The sequence below is a fragment of the Rhea pennata genome, chromosome 11 (genome assembly GCF_028389875.1).
Source record: "Rhea pennata isolate bPtePen1 chromosome 11, bPtePen1.pri, whole genome shotgun sequence".
NCBI lineage: Eukaryota > Metazoa > Chordata > Aves > Rheiformes > Rheidae > Rhea > Rhea pennata.
In genome coordinates, this window is record NC_084673.1 from 12,419,824 (window position 1) to 12,436,900 (window position 17,077).

A 17,077-nucleotide genomic window follows, 5' to 3' on the forward strand; every position below is an offset into this window, starting at 1 on the left:
CAGTCCCCTGCGCCCTAGGGGTTACTAGGAGCTAGGCACACTGCAGCAGGGAAGAGGGCTCTCCACGTGTTTCCTAACATCGACTTTTCTCTTGGAAGTGCCGGAAGAGAAGCAGAACAAGGCTGAGCCCCAGACAAGCTTCCTAAAGGCAAGTGAGCTTGGGCGCTGAGGGCTGGGGCACCCCGCGCTGCTGGTGCCTTCCCCGGCGCGGGGCCCGGGCCTGGCCGGCGGGCGAGGGCGCAGAGCAGCCGGAGCAGGGAAGGCGGCTCCTGCTCCCCGTGGCAGATCTCGGCCGCTGTAAGTGGGCAGCGGAGGGGCACGATGCCTCCCCCGACCTGCAGCTCACAAAGAGGGATCCGAGCGGGCCCCTTTAGCCAAACAAGACATAACAAAAATACCCAGACGAACCAAAAGCCCAAACCCTCCCCTTCCCTTGTCTTCTCTATTAAGACAGCGAAAAGGTTACCCGAACCAAACGAAACACAGGGACGGTGTGTGTGTGTGTGTGGGGGGGGGGGGGGGTGTGCGGGGAAACGTACCGACCGTTTGCAAAGGCGCTGCGGCCGCGGAGCTGCTGCCCAGCTCCTGGCACGGTCCAAGCCGGGCGCGCAGCCCCGCCGGGCCGGCGCACAAAGCCGGCAGCCCGGGGGCACTTGCGGGGGAAAGGCCGGGAAACTTTGGCCGCGGAGCCGCCGCGCTGCCGCGGAGCCGAAGGCGGGATGAGCGGTTCCCGGCCCGCCCCGGGCGGCGGTGGCGGCGCGGGGCCGGGGCAGCAGCGCCCGCAGCACCACAACCACCCCGCAGAACAACGCGGCCCCCTGAAAAAGAGCAGTAGTTGTCCCGACTAAAACACTCGCCAAACACACCGGAATGATTGAATTATTTATTTCCTCTGGGGACTCCTGTAACCATTCATTTTTAATAGAGTCTAATTAAGAGGTCCCCAGCGGTTTTACTTCTGTAAATATTTCAGCCGAGTTCGGCTTCCAGGCAAATCCTCCAGGGCACAATTTCGGGGCGCACGCGTTTAACCCGCTTCCCTCGCCGCCGGCCAGAGAAGGCAACAAGTGCCCGCGGCCGGCGGACCGCGGCGCCGGCGCTGCGCGGCCCCTCGGAAGCCGCCGCGCTTCCCGGCCCGGCTCCCTCTTCTCTTCACCTGGAAAGAGGCACCTCGACGGCGCCCTCGTTTCTCCCACCGCCTCTGGAAACAAACCACCACGAGGTGATTGCGGCAGAAACCCTGCCAAAAAGCCACGGGCGGGCTGCGGCTCCTCGGCCCGGCGCAGAGCGGGGTGGCGGCGGCAAGCGGCGGCGCCGCCGGGCCGGGCCGGGCCGGGCGAACCGCGCTGCGCGGCCCCGCGCTCCGCTCCGCCCCACAAACCGCCCGCAGACGCCCCAAATGCCTCATATAAAATTTATTGATCTCTCTTCGTTTAGAATAAGGAAGAAAACGAGGACTAGGAAGACGGAAGGGGAAGGAAGAGGAGTGTTTCGATTAACTTCACTTTTTTTTTTTTTTTTTTTTTTTTTTGGAAGAAATCCGGTAAACAAACTAAAACGTTTCTTCATCTGATATGTCAAAACATGGTTCACAGTAAAACTCACAAACCGATTTACATAAGTTTACAGCTTAAGAAAAACCCAGACACACAACTTACTATAAATAAAAGAAATGCGTTTGCGACCCGCACAGCTCTCTCCCTCCCCTCCCCTTTTAAGGAACAAACCCCTGAAGTTAAAACGTCGTGAAAACTACAGATTTTTTGATAGAAACCAAGCGAAACTTAATAGGATGGGAAGAACACAACATTTTTAAAGAAACCACAATGGAAATGTAAACACCTGAACAACTGAGTTTAAAAACAAAAGCCCGCCGTCTTTCATTGCAACGCTAAGAATCAAGCTGGAAGATTCAAGACCTTCTTAAGAACTTTTAAGCGAATAAAACATAGTGCCCAACCTAGTGGAAACCAAGAAAGAAGTTGCCGTGGTTTAAAAAACTTCACAGGGGCTTTTAGGAGGCAGGAGTTGTGCTCTGTTAAAATAACAGCTTGCTCAAATATTTTTTCTCTTTTCGTACAAAAAGGACACATCTAACGGATTTCCTTTTAAAGTTTCTTCAAAGTTAGTATCGAGTCTGCTAAGCCGAGCAACACTGCCGTACGTCCCGAAAGAGTCAAGGAGCGGTGGTGGGGTTAAGGATTAAGACGGGGAGCCGCCCGGAGCAGCCCACTATTATATGTGAGTTAGTGGTACGGTACCATTGACGCCAGTCCCGGCACTCTGGTAGTGCTGGTGGACACTGTGTAACCTGCTGCCCTGCAGGGCGGAAGGGTCTGTGGCATCGCCCCCCGGGGGGAGATACATGCTGATCATATCCCGCAGGTCGCCCAGGCAGGCCCTCTGCGAATGGGAAGTGATGGCCGGAGGCGGCGAGCTGGGCTCCGACTTCACCACGGAGCCCACGGAGCCCAGGCTCATGGCCGAGGAGGGCTGCTGGCCGTAGGCGGCCGGGGACATGCTGTAGGTGGAAGCGGCGCTCATGTAGGTCTGGGCCGTGGACATCATGGGGCTGTACTGCAAGCCGCTCATGTCGTAACGGTGCATCTGCTGCAGCTGGGGGCTGTTCATGCCCGGGTGCTGGCTGTAGCCCAGCTGGTCTTGCATGAGGGAGTAAGCCCCGTTGGTCCAGCCGTTCATGTGGGCATAAGTGTCAATCCTCTGTCCCACCCCGACAGGGCTGCTCACCGCGTTGCCCCCCCCGGGAGCCAGCAGGTTGCCAGGCAGGGAATATTTGTCCTTCTTCAGTAAAGTCTTGGTCTTCCTACGGGGCCGGTATTTGTAATCCGGATACTCCTTCATGTGCACGGCCCGCAGACGCTTGGCCTCATCGATGAAGGGCCGCTTCTCGGCGTCGCTCAGCAGCTTCCAGTCCGCCCCGAGGCGCTTGCTGATCTCCGAGTTGTGCATTTTAGGGTTCTCCTGGGCCATCTTCCGCCGCTGGCCCCGCGACCACACCATGAAGGCGTTCATGGGGCGCTTCACCCGGTCCTGGTCCGAGCCGGCCCCCGCTCCGTTGCTGGCGCCGCCGCCGCCGGCTTTGCCGTTGCCCCCCGGAGCGGGATTCCCCCCGGCGCTGCCCGGCGTGGGCTGCGGCGTCTTGATCTCAGTCTCCAGCATGCTGTACATGGCCGGAGCCGGCAAGAGGTGCGCCAGGGTGGCACCGAGTCGGGGAGAGGAAGCGAAAAGAAAAAAAAACCACACACACACACACACACACAAAACAACAAAAAAAACCGAGGGGAAAGAACCGGTCTGGGCGGCTGCTGCAAAAGGTGGAGGAAGTTTTTCCGCCTGCCCGGCGGGCGGAGGCAGCGCCTGAGTGCGGTGCTGCGCGCTGCGCTGCGCGTCCCGCGGCCGCGCCGAGCAGTGCGCGCAGCTCTCGCGGGGCCTTTGATTGACGGGCTATAAATGAGCGGGCGGCGGCCAATCAGCGCGCGGCTCCCGGCAGGCCCCGACGGCCGGCAGCGGCCCCGCCGGGCGCGGGCGAAGGTGGCGCTTCGGGCCGCGGGTCCCCACGGCCGCGCCCCGCCGGGGCCCGGCACCGCCGGCGCTCGGGGAGCCTCCGCCGCGCGGCCAGAGCCGGAGCCGCGGGGCCGGAGCCGGGCCGGGCCGGGCCGGGCCGTCGGCGAGGGGAGGAGGAGCTGGGCGCTGCGAGCGGGGCCGGGCGCTTGCCGGGCACAAAGGGGTTTGGGGCTCCCGGGCGGGATGCCGCGTCCGGTGCCAAGCCAGGAGGGGCTGCCAGGGGAGGGGGGAGCCCGCGCTGCACGGCCGCCCGCAGCGGGGGAGGGGGGGGGGGCCTCAGCTCTTCCCCTTGTGAGCCCTCTCCGGGGCGGGAGCCGGCGGTGCGCGCCCCGGACCAGCGACCGGGCCGCCAGGCTGCTCCGGTCCCCGCGTCAAGGCCGGCGGGGCCACCCGGGCTCGGGGGCGCGCAGGTGCCTGGTCCCCCCAGCGCGGGGCAGGCGGCGGCGCCGAGGGTGGCTCCGCGCCGCCCAGTCAGCCCCACGCGCGGCCAACACTTTGCCACTTGCGTTTTTCCACTCGGCTGCCCCATGCTGGGGGGGGAGGAGGCACTTGCAAAAAAACCCACGTTTTCATGGCAACAGCGAAGTCCCGTCCGTGTGAAAGAAAACTTTGGCGGGGGGGAAGGGGGGGGCGCGGCTGGAGTGAAGCTCGCTGGAGCTGTCAATCACGGGCTTCCCTTTCCTTCCCTCTCCTCCCCTTCCCTCCTTTTTCCTTCCTTCCTTCCCCAGAGGCACGGCACACGCACCTGCAAGGACGGGGCTGGCAGCTCCTTAAAGGCACCGAGGAGACGGAGCCGCCCGGCCGCCTCGTCTCACTTTCTCCTGCCTCCGCAGGACCGGGGCAAGGACAGGGGCGCGCTGCCCTGTGTTCCCCCCTTCCTTTCTCTTCCTCCTCCTCCTCCTGCTCGCTCCGAGCCCCGCTGTAGCTCCGCCGTGGGAAGCCGGGCGCGCCGGGGCGGGGGAGGCGAGCTGAGCCGCTCGAAGCCGCCGGGGAGCCCGCGGCCGGAGCAGGTGGGGAGCGCGGCGGGCCGCGGCCGCCCCGGCGCGGCGGGGAAGTGCCCGCCGCTACCGCCCGCACTGGGGGCCGGCCCGGAGCCTGCCTCCCCCGGCCCGGCAGCCCTTTGGTTTTGCCGTACAGAGAAGATTGCAATAACGATGCTAATTCGTGAGGGCGGAGAGGAGGCTCGGGGCTGCACCCGGCGGAGCGGAGCGGGCTGCGGCGCCGCGCCCGCCTCAGTGCGTCCTCGGCCGGGGAAGCGAAACGGGACACAGCGTGTGCCGGCACACAGCGGCAGCGCTGGTATTCAGAAAACACTGCCGTGCCGCAGTGGTATTTTTATCTGAGGAGATCTGAGCACTATATTCAGTTACCAGTTTAGGATGTCACTCACTTTGTACGGATTTTGTTGTCCTAACTTGACAAACTCATCTGTTGAACAAAATCGAAGGCAAAATAAATCCCACTTGCGAGGACCTACAGTGCAGCCAGCACTTTGGTTTTGTTTGTTTTGATCCTGGTGTGTTCACGGGTGAAGCCAAAACATCGCAGCCCGAAAGAACAGGGTGACAGCGGAAGGTTTTGTTTCCAACTACTATCATGCTAGAAAGCACACACTTCGCTAGCAGTTCCCTTATAACTTTTGCCACATAATGGAAGGGCTTCAAGCAGCTGTATTTCAGCTCGGTCCCCTCCAAATATTTTGACCGCTCCAATCGAGGTTTAAGATGTGCCAGGCTGGGATGGAAGACAGATTCTCTGATATCGGTTTCGACTGTTCTTTAAAACGACTTGATATGAACGTTTTTTTGGGGAGACTAAATACACTTGGTCGCATGCAACTAAAAAATGAGATGGTAGATGGAGTTAGAGAACGTGCTGAAAGCTCTGTGATGAGCGTTTCCTTTCGGTATCTAAAAGGTGTAAATAAATGTTACAACGTTAAGTTGCAGGCTCCTTTATTTTGTCTCTCAATTTGTCTTTGCGCTGTTTGCGACTCCAATTAAATCAAAACATTTTTTTTTCAAGGAGCACACTCCATTTAACCTCTTAAGATAGGAATTATTTCCAAATCAGTCTATTTTTCTTGAAATATGACTAATATTGTTATAGGTAAATATAAACCTGGCTGCATAAAAAGTAAGTAGAGGCTCACGTATCTCCACAGGCTTTCAAGGTCACTGCGCTAAGATGCCGATATCGCACACGCTCTTAGGAGCACTTACAAAATGTGGCTGATCCTTATTTCCAGAAGATGGGGCGAGCAGGAACACGCTGCCCGAGCCCCCCCGCTCTCCGACACCGCTCTGCCGCGGTTTCAGCGATGGGCGCACACACAAAGCGCCCGGGAGGATTTCTCAGGCGCCGCCGGTTTGAGCGCCCGAGGAGAGAGCCACGGGCCCGCTCCGCTGCCGCCCGGCAGCGCCCCTGCTAGCGGGACGCTCGACCCCCTCCCGGCGCCGCGCCCGGGCCGCCGCGGGAGCTCCCGGGGCAACCGGCCTCGCACGGCGCTGCCGCCGCTTGCAGGTCTCGGCCAGCAGCGCGGCGGCGGCTCCTCCGCAGCCGCGCAGCGCGGCCCGGAGCCTCCCGGGAAGGGGCGAGGGCAGGGAGGCGCGGAGGGCAGCTCCGCAGGTGCGCGCTCGGCCGCGGAGCTGCTCTCTCAAAACGCAGGTGGGACGGCGGGGAGAAGCGGCTCCTTCTCTCTGCCCCGGTCTGGGAACTGCACCCGGCGGCCGGGCCGCGCGGGCCGGGGAGGAAGCGCGGCGCCGCCCGCGGCTGCCGCAAGGCAGCTGCACGGCCCGCGAAGAGGTTTCGCCCCCCCGCACGCACCGCGCAAACGGCCTGCGGCCACAAGCGGGTTCAGGACTCCGCGGGCGCCTCGGTCCTGCCCGTCCCGGTGCACGGAGCCTGCGGAGGTGCCCTGGGGTAGGGGAGCGAGGAAGGCAGGAGAGCACCCAGCGAGCGCAATAAGCGGGGCACAGGAGCAAGCCCTGGCGCCTGGAGCCCGTTTCGTAAAGCCGCTTCCTGCTCCCGGGAGAGCCGCCCGGGGCTGCGGAGCCCCTGTGCCCGGCGGGGCCGGCCGCCTCTCGTCCCCGTCTAAACACACTCGTCAAAGCCAGGGAAGCCCTCCGTTTGGTTATTTTCTTGTTTCTTTCTTTCTTTTTTTCTTTCTGGTGACAAAGGAGCGTGAGGCGAAATCGGGACTTTACAGCACAATCCGACCTGAAGGCGAGAGAAACCCCCCGGCCGAAACGGCACGTTTGAAAGGGACCGTGCGCTTCTTTCGTGGTCAGCGCTTAATATGCAATAGCCATTAATATCTGTTAATTGCACCTCCAGCAGAGGTTTGGGGAATCTTGGAACCGCGTCAGAAAGAATCGCTGGCTTTCCTAGAATAACCCTATGCACCAAACCGGCCCCATTTAATCCTATTATTAAAACAAGCCCCCGGCCCCCAGCCTAACTCCCAAGCGAGATCGCCGAGGACTTGTCCTCGAAACTTCCCCGCGCAAGGTAGGTGGTTGAGAGCTCCATCGCCCAGACCCCCGCTAGGAAACCAAAGCTCGTCTCCCGCAAAGTAATAATAATAATAATAATAATAAAATAAAAAGGGGCTGTCGGCGATGCTTAAGACAAAAGTTCATGTGCTGTTCTGCTTGGTTCCCGTCTAAACTCGAATCCGCATCCTCCCCTAGAAGTTTCGAGAGCGGTAACACCGCTGCTAAGTGGATCTCCTGGGGCTCTGCAGCCCCAGGCCGTTCCCCGCACGCGGGACATTCCCCTGCCCCTTCCAGCAGTGTCACGTCCGATGCCCGGCTCGCGGCTGCCCGCGGCTGCGCGCCTCGCCGCCCCGCGGGCGCGGCTGCAACCCGCCGCCCGCCGAGAGCGGGAACCAGCGACCGGGGCCGACGGAAGAGCCTCAGCTCCTTCTCCCTAGGGCTTCGCCGTCACTTCGCCGCACGGGTATCGGCGCTGCGCTAGCGACTACAGTTATTCGCTGCTCACATATACTTGAAACCAAGGGATACTTTTGATGACATCATTAAAAAATAGCAACAATTAAGGACAAAAAAAAAAAAAAAAAAAAAAATGTGTGTGTGTATGGGTGAAAACTGGGCAGCAGTCTTTGGGTACGGATCGATTCCTTTGAACTGAGCCTCCCAATGCTTTCAGGGGACAGCGGCGAATGTTGTTTTTAATCACTTTTTTTCCCCCAGCTGAACTTTTATTTGGCTTCTGACGACAATAGCGGGCTGCAAACAGACCTCTCGGAGCGCCACTGAATAGACCCTTTTCTAGACCGGATTGTTTCCACTGCCACAAAAAAACAACCAGTAGCTCCGTTTCTTAATTGGGTTGTTCCCGGCCCTCGCTCATTCAGGTGTTCGCCAGGAATTTGTTTATTAGCCTTTGACAAACAGCTCATCCTGGTAATCGCCTCATGGGGTTGGCTTCAGCAGGAGGGGAGGGGGAATTGCTAATAAGGACCCCCTCCATCTCCAAGTTACTAATTAACAGAGTTGCCGAGGGGACCACCAGCACAGGACAGCTCACCAGGGCTCGCCGCGGAGCCCCGGGGAAACTTAGGTCATGGGTTTTCACGAGAAAACACCGAGGGAAAAAAACAGCACGAAAATTGATGCTAAGGGAACACTACTGCCCACTGCAGCACGGGCGGCTGCCGCAGGGCAGTTCGTGCCGAGTCCGGCCGGGAATCTGTCCCGAGGAGAGGAAACAGCAACAGGAGCTTACTACAGCTCCCCCGCCTGTGCCCGCGCCGGCAGCTACGCCCTGCCGGGCTCGCCGCTCCCGCCGCGGGCGTCCTTGCCGGCCCGGGTCCCCCCGGGCGCCAGCGCGCTGCCCGCGGCGCTCCGCCCGGGGCCCCGTCGCGCCGTCATCCGCGAGCACTCGCGGGCGGAACGAGCCGCGCGGCCGCCTGCGCGCCCACGCGTGGAGCTGGGCACGCGGGCGGCCGCGGATCTGCCCCCAGCGTGCTCTGCTGGGGCCCTTCGGTCCCCCCCCTGAGCCCCCGGCGGGGCAGGGGCGCCGTGGGCCCGCGTTCCCCCGCGGAGCCGCCGCCTGCCCGGGCTGCAGCTACCAGTGACCGTCGCCGCGCTCATCCTTAAAAGCAAACCCCCCCCCCCCCGACCGTGTCTGCTTCGCCCATTTAAAACTTCGTGATCTCTCCTGCAGCATTTTCGATACAGATGCTGTAAACCACCTTATTTGCTCGTAACAATAGCTAGCTCCTTTATGAGTTACCGCAGAAATCGGACATTAATTGTAGAACTTTAACCTTCCAATTAGCTGCAAATAAACTATTAATTAGCGACAAATTAAAATCAAAACATACCTTATTCCTACTCTTGGACATACAATTTTGAGGGCATATATTGTTTCAAACTATAGCCTGTATCATTGGCAGAGCAAATTGAGATCCTGAAAGGTTTCTCTCCAGGATAAATAATTAAAATATATTCTACTTTAATTGACATTATAGAGGACACAAATGAGGTTTTCCTTTTAGAAAGAAATAGCAGTTTCTAAATAAAGCTTTGCAGGCTTCAAAATGGAGGTTTCAACCAAATGAATAGTCATTACTACCTTTTCAATGATGTGGGCCTTTTGATCAGAAAAGAAATTAGCTCTAAAGGACAGACAATAGGAAGCCTGCCCTGCAATAGGAAGAAAATTAGATGGCTAAGGCTCTTAACAACACCTATTTCTATAAACCATGGAGCTTCTTTCTTTTCAATTACAGCTGTTCATTTCATATAAGAAAGTGGAAAAACACAGGGGGAATATAAACTCTGTTGCACCAAAAAGCCCAAGATAGGGTGGGCGGGCAGGCAGGCTTCCTTCTTCCCTTTGTTTTTATTATAATCAGTTAGCTAATATTGCTTATTTTATAGTGCCAAAGCTATAGAGTGTGGTGTTCTCTAGGTCAATTAAACAATCAAGATGGTTATATTTAGTAAAGGAACTAGTAATACATGAAAAACTTTAAGTTAGGTAGTTGGATGTTTCCATTACACATTAAATAATATATTTCTCAGAGATAACAAAACAGGAGTGAAGAATCTGAGGAAAATGGATTGCTGAATAATACTCTGCTATGTTTTGATTATAGTAAAAAATTGCTCCAGTTCTTCTGATTTAAAATTACAACTCTTTCGTTATATTTAGGACTGAGAGATTATTTCAGACATGTGTTTTCCACATCATTTTTAACTCACACATCTTGGCCATTTTAGCAACTATATTCTTACTTTACTTCTAAAACCAAAATCAGCTTGTACTTTTACATTAAAATACGGATTCTCTTTCACATGACTTATCTAGAGCATTATTTTTGTCTGTAATTTCTCCTGCATACAAAACTAATGTAAGTTTTCTTATGCATCTAAGACAGTCATAAAAACAGAACGTTCTTCCTCTACTATTTATCTCTAGCCCCAGCTGCAAGATTATGTGTAACAAGTAGCGACGATTTATTAGCCATGTAACATACTGTAATTCAAATAATCTTTCAGTGATGACTTGAACACAATAGTCATAAAGATTTACCACAAACAAGTCCTGTTCATTCTCATACTAACTTTGCTGGACTTTAGAGTTCTCCTTTACAAATAAGAAAATATAAAATCACAAAGATTTCTTTCTTTCTCTCTCATATTATGTGCTTACAAATAAGGTTATATGGCTAATTCAAAGGCATGATCAAATAGATATTAACCGGTTTTGCTGTGTCTTTGATTATTATACCTTTCACCCTCAATTAACTATTCAACTTAAAATTACTTTCCTTTTTCACAAAACTAAATCACATTTGTCTTCTACCTAGAAATGTTTTTAATATGAGATATGAATGACTGCTCTTCATACTGTGTCTGTGTCCCCTTTCACTCCTGCTTTAGCCCTGTGACTTGCAGGAATATACAGCAAGAAATAGATTCACCTGTTAATAATGATCACTCAACTCTCAAACTGAAGTCACTAATGCCAGTATTTGAAGCAGTCTCCTTGCTTTAGTATACTCTGTTTTCTTGTTAGTTAGAGGTTTATGATTAATACAAGTCTCTGCTTAACTTTTTACTAGGAAAAAACTTCAATTTGTTTGCAAGAGCTTCCTTGAAATGTAATTACTCAAAATGAGTTTGTCAGAGAAAAGTTACCGATCATATTTAGAGGGAAACCGCCCCTCACCCCTTGCCCTTTTAGGTAAATACAGAGCTCCAGGGTCTTTGCTACTTCTGCAGCTCACAACACAAAACTTGCATCAATATCTGCTTCAGTGAGGAGACCAAGAACTTTTGGGAAAACCTAATACCATTGCCACAGCATCCTCAGTCCAGACCTGATGATGATGCTTTGTTTGAGATACTGTCTTAAATTCCCGTGGGTAACTGCAAGCTAAAGAACTGTCTCCAGGAGAAAGAATGGATTTGAACTGAATCTTGAAATATGAAAATCTCACTGGAAGTCTCCAAGTAACAGAACAACACGATTCTGAAATAATGTTTTGCTAAGAACACAGAAGTACTGATTCCACTAGTTTCTCTTCTCCAGACGTATCAGGAGCATGTGCAGGGCAGTGCCTCAGAGACAGTGCTCCTTGCTCTGCAGTGCAGTGATGAGGTGCAGGACCGAAAAGTGTTTCCAGGTGGATTACACAATGGATCTGAATGCAGGTGAGGGACCCTCACCATGTAAGAAAACAGGGGGGAAAAAAAGAGAGAAAGAGAGAGGGAGGAAAAGAAAGAAAGAAAGAAGAATAAATAAATAAATAAATAAAAGCCTTATTCTGACAGAACAAAACAAATGGCTACTCAGTAGTCTGTGAGTGTAATATGGAGGGAAGAAACAATTTGGTATGCGGTCCTGAGGCTACTGCTTGAAGAGCTGGTGAAAGAAGACTGAAGAAAAGGATGCAGTGCAATGCAAGAGAAACTATGGGGGAAAAGGTTTCAAAAATTTAGAGGCAGAGAAGGGAAGACAGGTGGGAGACCATGCAGAATCTCCAGGGCAGTTTAAGTCCTTTGTGGCATGGTTGGTGTCCTTGTTGCTATCTTTTCCTGTTGTCAGCTGCACCATCTTCCTGGCTCATCGCATTCATGCTTTCACCAAATAGCCTGTCCACAAAAGGTCCAGTTTCTTTTGCAAATGATTCCATTACCCCATGGAAAATAATTTAATCTCACAAAACTATTATTATATGCAGCTTTACTTGACTGGGATTTAACTTAACTTGAAGACTTCACAAACAAGGCATATCTAAATGAAGTGTTAAGATTAGCATTTGCAAGTGTAGTGTACAGATGTTATTTAATCCATAGGATTGCTCAGTCATATTTATTTACTAGAGGGTATTTGGAATTGGAGTTGAAGTTTATTTGTAGGTTCATAAGAATATACTCTGTATTTATGATTTTTATCAGTGCTAATGTTGGCTTGATTTCTCTCTCTGGTTTCTGATTTTTATACAAAATGTCCATAAGGATTCAGTCCCACATTCTTTGTATACCATGGATTCCCAGTAAAGCTAATAGAAAATTAGTGGGAGGTAGCTGAGCCCTGGTGCTGCACAGAGAGCTATCGCTTACGATCTACAGAAACCAGACTGTTATTATCAACGGTGATGCTACTTCTTATTGCAGATTCAGTCAAACTAAATCACATGAAGAACAGCGGCTAAATCACACAAAGCACTGCAACATGCATTTACAGTCTACATGAAAAACAAGGGCTTTATTCTTCCGTTTTCCTGTCTTCCACGAATTGATATGGACTGAAAGTTCTATTTGTGGGCTTTTATGGCTCCTCCTAATCATGGTATTTGAATATATCACAATTGTCACCAAAGTTTTCACTTAATACTGCTTGTGTTGCGAGGCAAGGAGGTATTAGCTGTATTTATAGAAGAGAAATACAGACAGTGGGCATAAGAACGAAGCATGAAAACTTTCGGAGGAACACAGGAAATACATGAAATCAGCTCTCCTGTGCTAGATTAATCCAGTGCTTGCTCATCTTGCATATCTATAATTGATTACACCCATAAATGTTACAAGCTGAAAAGGACTCAAAGCAAACCTGAACTACTGAAAAGCAAAGAGCCAGACATAAACTCTGTAATTATCTGAAACAATGCAAACCAAAAGTGAGGACAGAAGAATCCAGAGAATGGAGAAAATGTGCTCAATCCCATCTCTAACTCTATATACTTGTAACTCATCTAAGTAATATTTAAATAATGTGTTTTGAATGAGCTGGGTACTGACTAGACTGGCAGGGAGGATAGTTCATTATAGTAATTATATCAAGAGAAGATGAAATAGTTTATAAAAAATAAGAGATATCCTACAAAAACATTTTGTTTCAAGCTCATTCAATTCATAGCTAAGACAGATGGTTTTGGCTCACAGCTAGGATGTGAAACGTGGAAAATCTACAGCTTTATGTATCAGTAGTGCAAGGGGGAACAGTAATCACGTGCAAAATACTTGCCAAAGATCCTGGCTTCTGCACTGCTTGGTTAACAAGATTATTTCCTAATCCAGGAGAGGGCACTCTGCGCCTCTCAGAGCATTCAGGTGCTTCTGAAGTGCTGACCAGATGTATAGCTACCGCGTAGAACATAATTATGCAAGGGAAAAGAGTTAGTACCACTCTTTTTCAAAACTAATGATGGGCCATAGAACATATTTAAATTTACAGTATTAAGAAATCCTTTGGATTTCCTTAATTTTAAGTGTCTAAGGAAATGACAGCTACAGTGAAAAAATGTCTGTGCTGCTGTATAGCATGAAAATCATGAATCTGAAATCATTTCAGATCACTGAATTCTGATACGAAAATCAGAATTAAGCAACAATCAACCTTCCCAACTAATCATTTTCCATTGATAACTGTTGCACCATTACTGTAGATCAATCAAGTAAATATACAATCTTGAACCAGCTACACATTTTTATAGTTTATTGCCTTACTTTGGGGAAATCTGCATATTTTCAGACTGAAAAGCCTGATATGAGACCAGCTGGTACAAAGAAATGGTAATTATGCTGCTAGTTTATATGTAAAACTCTGACAACTAAGAGCAAAGACAAGCTCCACTGTTTGCTGATACATGCTAACTTCCTGCCCAGGAAAGGAACAGATGTCACAGAAGACATGAATTGGTCGAAAGAAAAGCTTTACCTCTAGGTCTTTGGTTTCGATCCGAGATGGTTACAAAAGAAAACCACTACCATCGGACAGATAGATGTTCCTGGCCTATGTATACCAAGTTAGATATCCTCAGCCTCCTATTCTGAACTGACTTTTGGATCACTAACTCTGCAATAACTTGCAACTATAACTCAGATGTAATGAACCGAATGTGGTATGGGGCCTGCACGTAGCCCCCAGCACGTAATAGCCCTCCACGTTAAACTGCCAGAAAAGTGAAGATAAACAGGTCTTGTTGCTGTTCACAGCATATCATTTGGGGTGAAACAGAGGAAACAGAGGACTTCTGATTTGAAACAGTTGCTAATCAGGCATCTCTCCCTATTTCTGTATTAATATCACACTCATAAAAAAAAGCAAATTTTCTATGCTCAGAAATATGTTAGAAAAATTGTTCCTACAATGTAATGTAGCACTCAATTTTCCCTTGTCATTTACCAGTGATAAATGTGATGGCCATGCTATCACTATGTGTCTGATTTTTGCATTCCACCTCTTTGGAGGAATGCATTTAATCTATCCTCTGTCAGGCTAATTCAACAACTGGCAACATAAACTGTTTCTTCAGAGACAATCTACAGAAATACCTGATCTTGGTCTTATCACCTAGGATGGAGTTGAAATAGTTAAACTAACAACACACCTACCATTTACATCTGCTACATGATTGCAAATTTTTTTTTTTTTTTAAATTGTGATTTTACTTTTTTTTTTCTTTTAGCATCAGGCCAGGCCCTGCACATTTGTTCAATAAGATTTTTCAGGAACATGACAATTATAGCTTACAAATTTCAAAGTCATATAACACTGTAATACATGGATGATAAAAGATACTAGTAACATGTTGATCAAGTATAGACTCTGATGGTACTGACAGTGTGATCAATACTTTTTAGCTTTTCATATATTATGCCTGTCATACATCCAAAATTTTGATGTTTACAGATTAATAAAAAAGATACAGGTAGGAAATATGTATGTATGTGCTTATACAAACACACCCACGCACTCATACACAAAAAGGTCTGTATATACATACACCAGACAAAGGTCTGGTAGTTCCAATCACTAAGTAGCTCAGAGCAAGAAAAAGATGAAAATGAGAAACCTCTCTCTGCTTTGTCTGAGACGAATAAGGATTCCCACTTAAATAACAGTGAAGTTCCAAGACAGGCAGTACACAGCACAGACCCTTACTAATTAGTGGCAGAACATACTATTTTCCGTAATTCTGTTCATTTAAAGAAAAACTATATACAATTATAAATCTTCCCTAGTAATTTATTTTGCAAAAAGATCAGTTTGCATGATCATTTCTGAAGTTATTTGTAGGAGTAGGACAAGTCTGAGAAGTCTGTCCATTTTGAATTGTTCTCTCCTAAGTTTTTGGGAAGGGGCAGTTGAAGATAAAGCTTATCAGAATTATAGATGATAATGTACCTAGTCACCAGGATAAATTATATGTTGATGTAAACAACTCAGTGTCATCATACCACTGACTTTATTGCACCTGCAGCTTTCAGTGTAAGAAAATATGATCTACTGCTTAAAAAAAACACCTCAAAACAGCTAAGTAGTTCCTTCACTCCACCTTTATAAAATGGACAGAGGTCAGGCAATGATAATTTATTTCACTGAGATTACAACCGACAATATAATTTAACAAGTAGCTTCAAGTAACTGATTAAAAATGGTTAGATGAGTGGACATCTTCACCTACATATTCTCCAAGAAATACACAACTCCTTAACATGGAAATTTTTTAAGTTTTTTTTTTCTTTTAATAAGTTGTTGTATATTGCATGTTTTCACTTGCTTGGTATGGATTCAGTGTAACAGAAATGTGTTTGATGATGTTACTCCAGATAATGCAATAGATGCAATAGTTCATGCAACAACTTCTTTCTAAAACACTAGATATGTCCCTTTAAATGGAGATCAAATAAATTACTGGCCAAAAATGTAAATGGATGAGCAAGAGAGGGATTACACATAACTGAATATTTAAAGTACAAATACTAAAGTGATTATTACCACCACATGGGATTTATGGGTCTTCAAGACAGGTGCATATGCAAGAGTGCATGTAATCTGCATGTGAAATTACCATGATTGTGTGTGCATATGGGGTATTAGCAGGCGTGAACCACCAAGAAGGTAGTTGCCTATTTGCATATGTGATGACGGTAAACAGATACATGAGCAGAACATGAAAGCTCACATCAGCACACTCACTATGTAGCCAGGGCAGTTTTAAGTTTTGAGTATCAGACCTACTAAGTCCAACTGTAACATGCCTAAAGTTGTATTAAATTCTAAACTGAAAGGGTTGGTGTAAACACAATCATCTCTAGGTTGCCAAAATGCACACTAGCAATTTTTTTTCATTACTGAAATAACTCTATAGCTCACTACCACTCCACATGCTATTAATGAACCTTTGGGGTATAATACATATTTGCAAAATTTGATAGCAATATAAAGCAAGGTCAAATATGCGTTCTCCCTACATGCAGAATATAATCTTGTTTTTTAGATAAATTAATTAGCTTTTCTTTTTGCTCTCTGAGAAAAATATTTTATTATAGGGCATTTCACATGTAGCCAAATAAAATCAATTGCATCCAAGCTATTATGTTTGGAGTAGCATCATCCAGTTTTGTGCACAAACAAGAACTGAATAGGAGCACAGCCTCTTGACTAACAGAAGATTCTTGAGTGCTAGATTAAGATCAAACAGCAAACAGTAGCCAGTTTGAATTCTAGTAATGTTTGCACGTGTTGTGTAGTTAGCAACTGATAGACACACATAACGTTTAGATGTCAGAAATGTTCTATCACCTTAGTCAATGTAGGAAGGCAGTACTAGGCACAGGACATTTGCTTTTAGTCACAGACTAGATAAAGAAACTAGAGATAATTGGAATTACACTCATTCATTTCCAAAAAGGTCAATAAAAATACTATGTTTTTTAATTCTTTCTGTCTTTCAACTGTTTACTATTTCCTAATTCATTTCACTCTTGAACATCCTTTATTGTTTGTTTTGTTTTGTTTTTTTACCTAATGCAGCTCAGGGTCCTGCTCTACTTTTCTTCTGGGGGTTAAACTTAACGAGGTTATTAGATGACAAATATGTTACACTGGTAGATGTCATCTTACTGATAGTTTGATAAGAACTCATCTTTACTTTGATTACTTAGTTGACTGCTGAGATTGCATCGATTCACTGCAGTGAAGTAACAGTTCTCTCTGTTCTCTTTGC

General features: G+C 48.9%; 1 protein-coding gene across 1 annotated transcript; it reads right to left on the reverse strand.

Annotated features, from left to right (window-relative positions):
- Positions 1–2,235: 2,235 nt before the first annotated feature.
- On the reverse strand, positions 2,236–3,216 carry LOC134145364 (transcription factor SOX-3-like). The gene has a single exon (XM_062584776.1). The coding sequence runs from the start codon at positions 3,187–3,189 to the stop codon at positions 2,236–2,238; it is 954 nt and encodes a 317-aa protein (XP_062440760.1). The 5' UTR covers positions 3,190–3,216.
- Positions 3,217–17,077: the final 13,861 nt, after the last annotated feature.

What these genes read in the sequence shown, in the direction of transcription:
- LOC134145364 (XM_062584776.1), bottom strand. Translation starts at nt 3,189, where the DNA reads ATGTACAGCATGCTGGAGACTGAGATCAAGACGCCGCAGCCCACGCCG.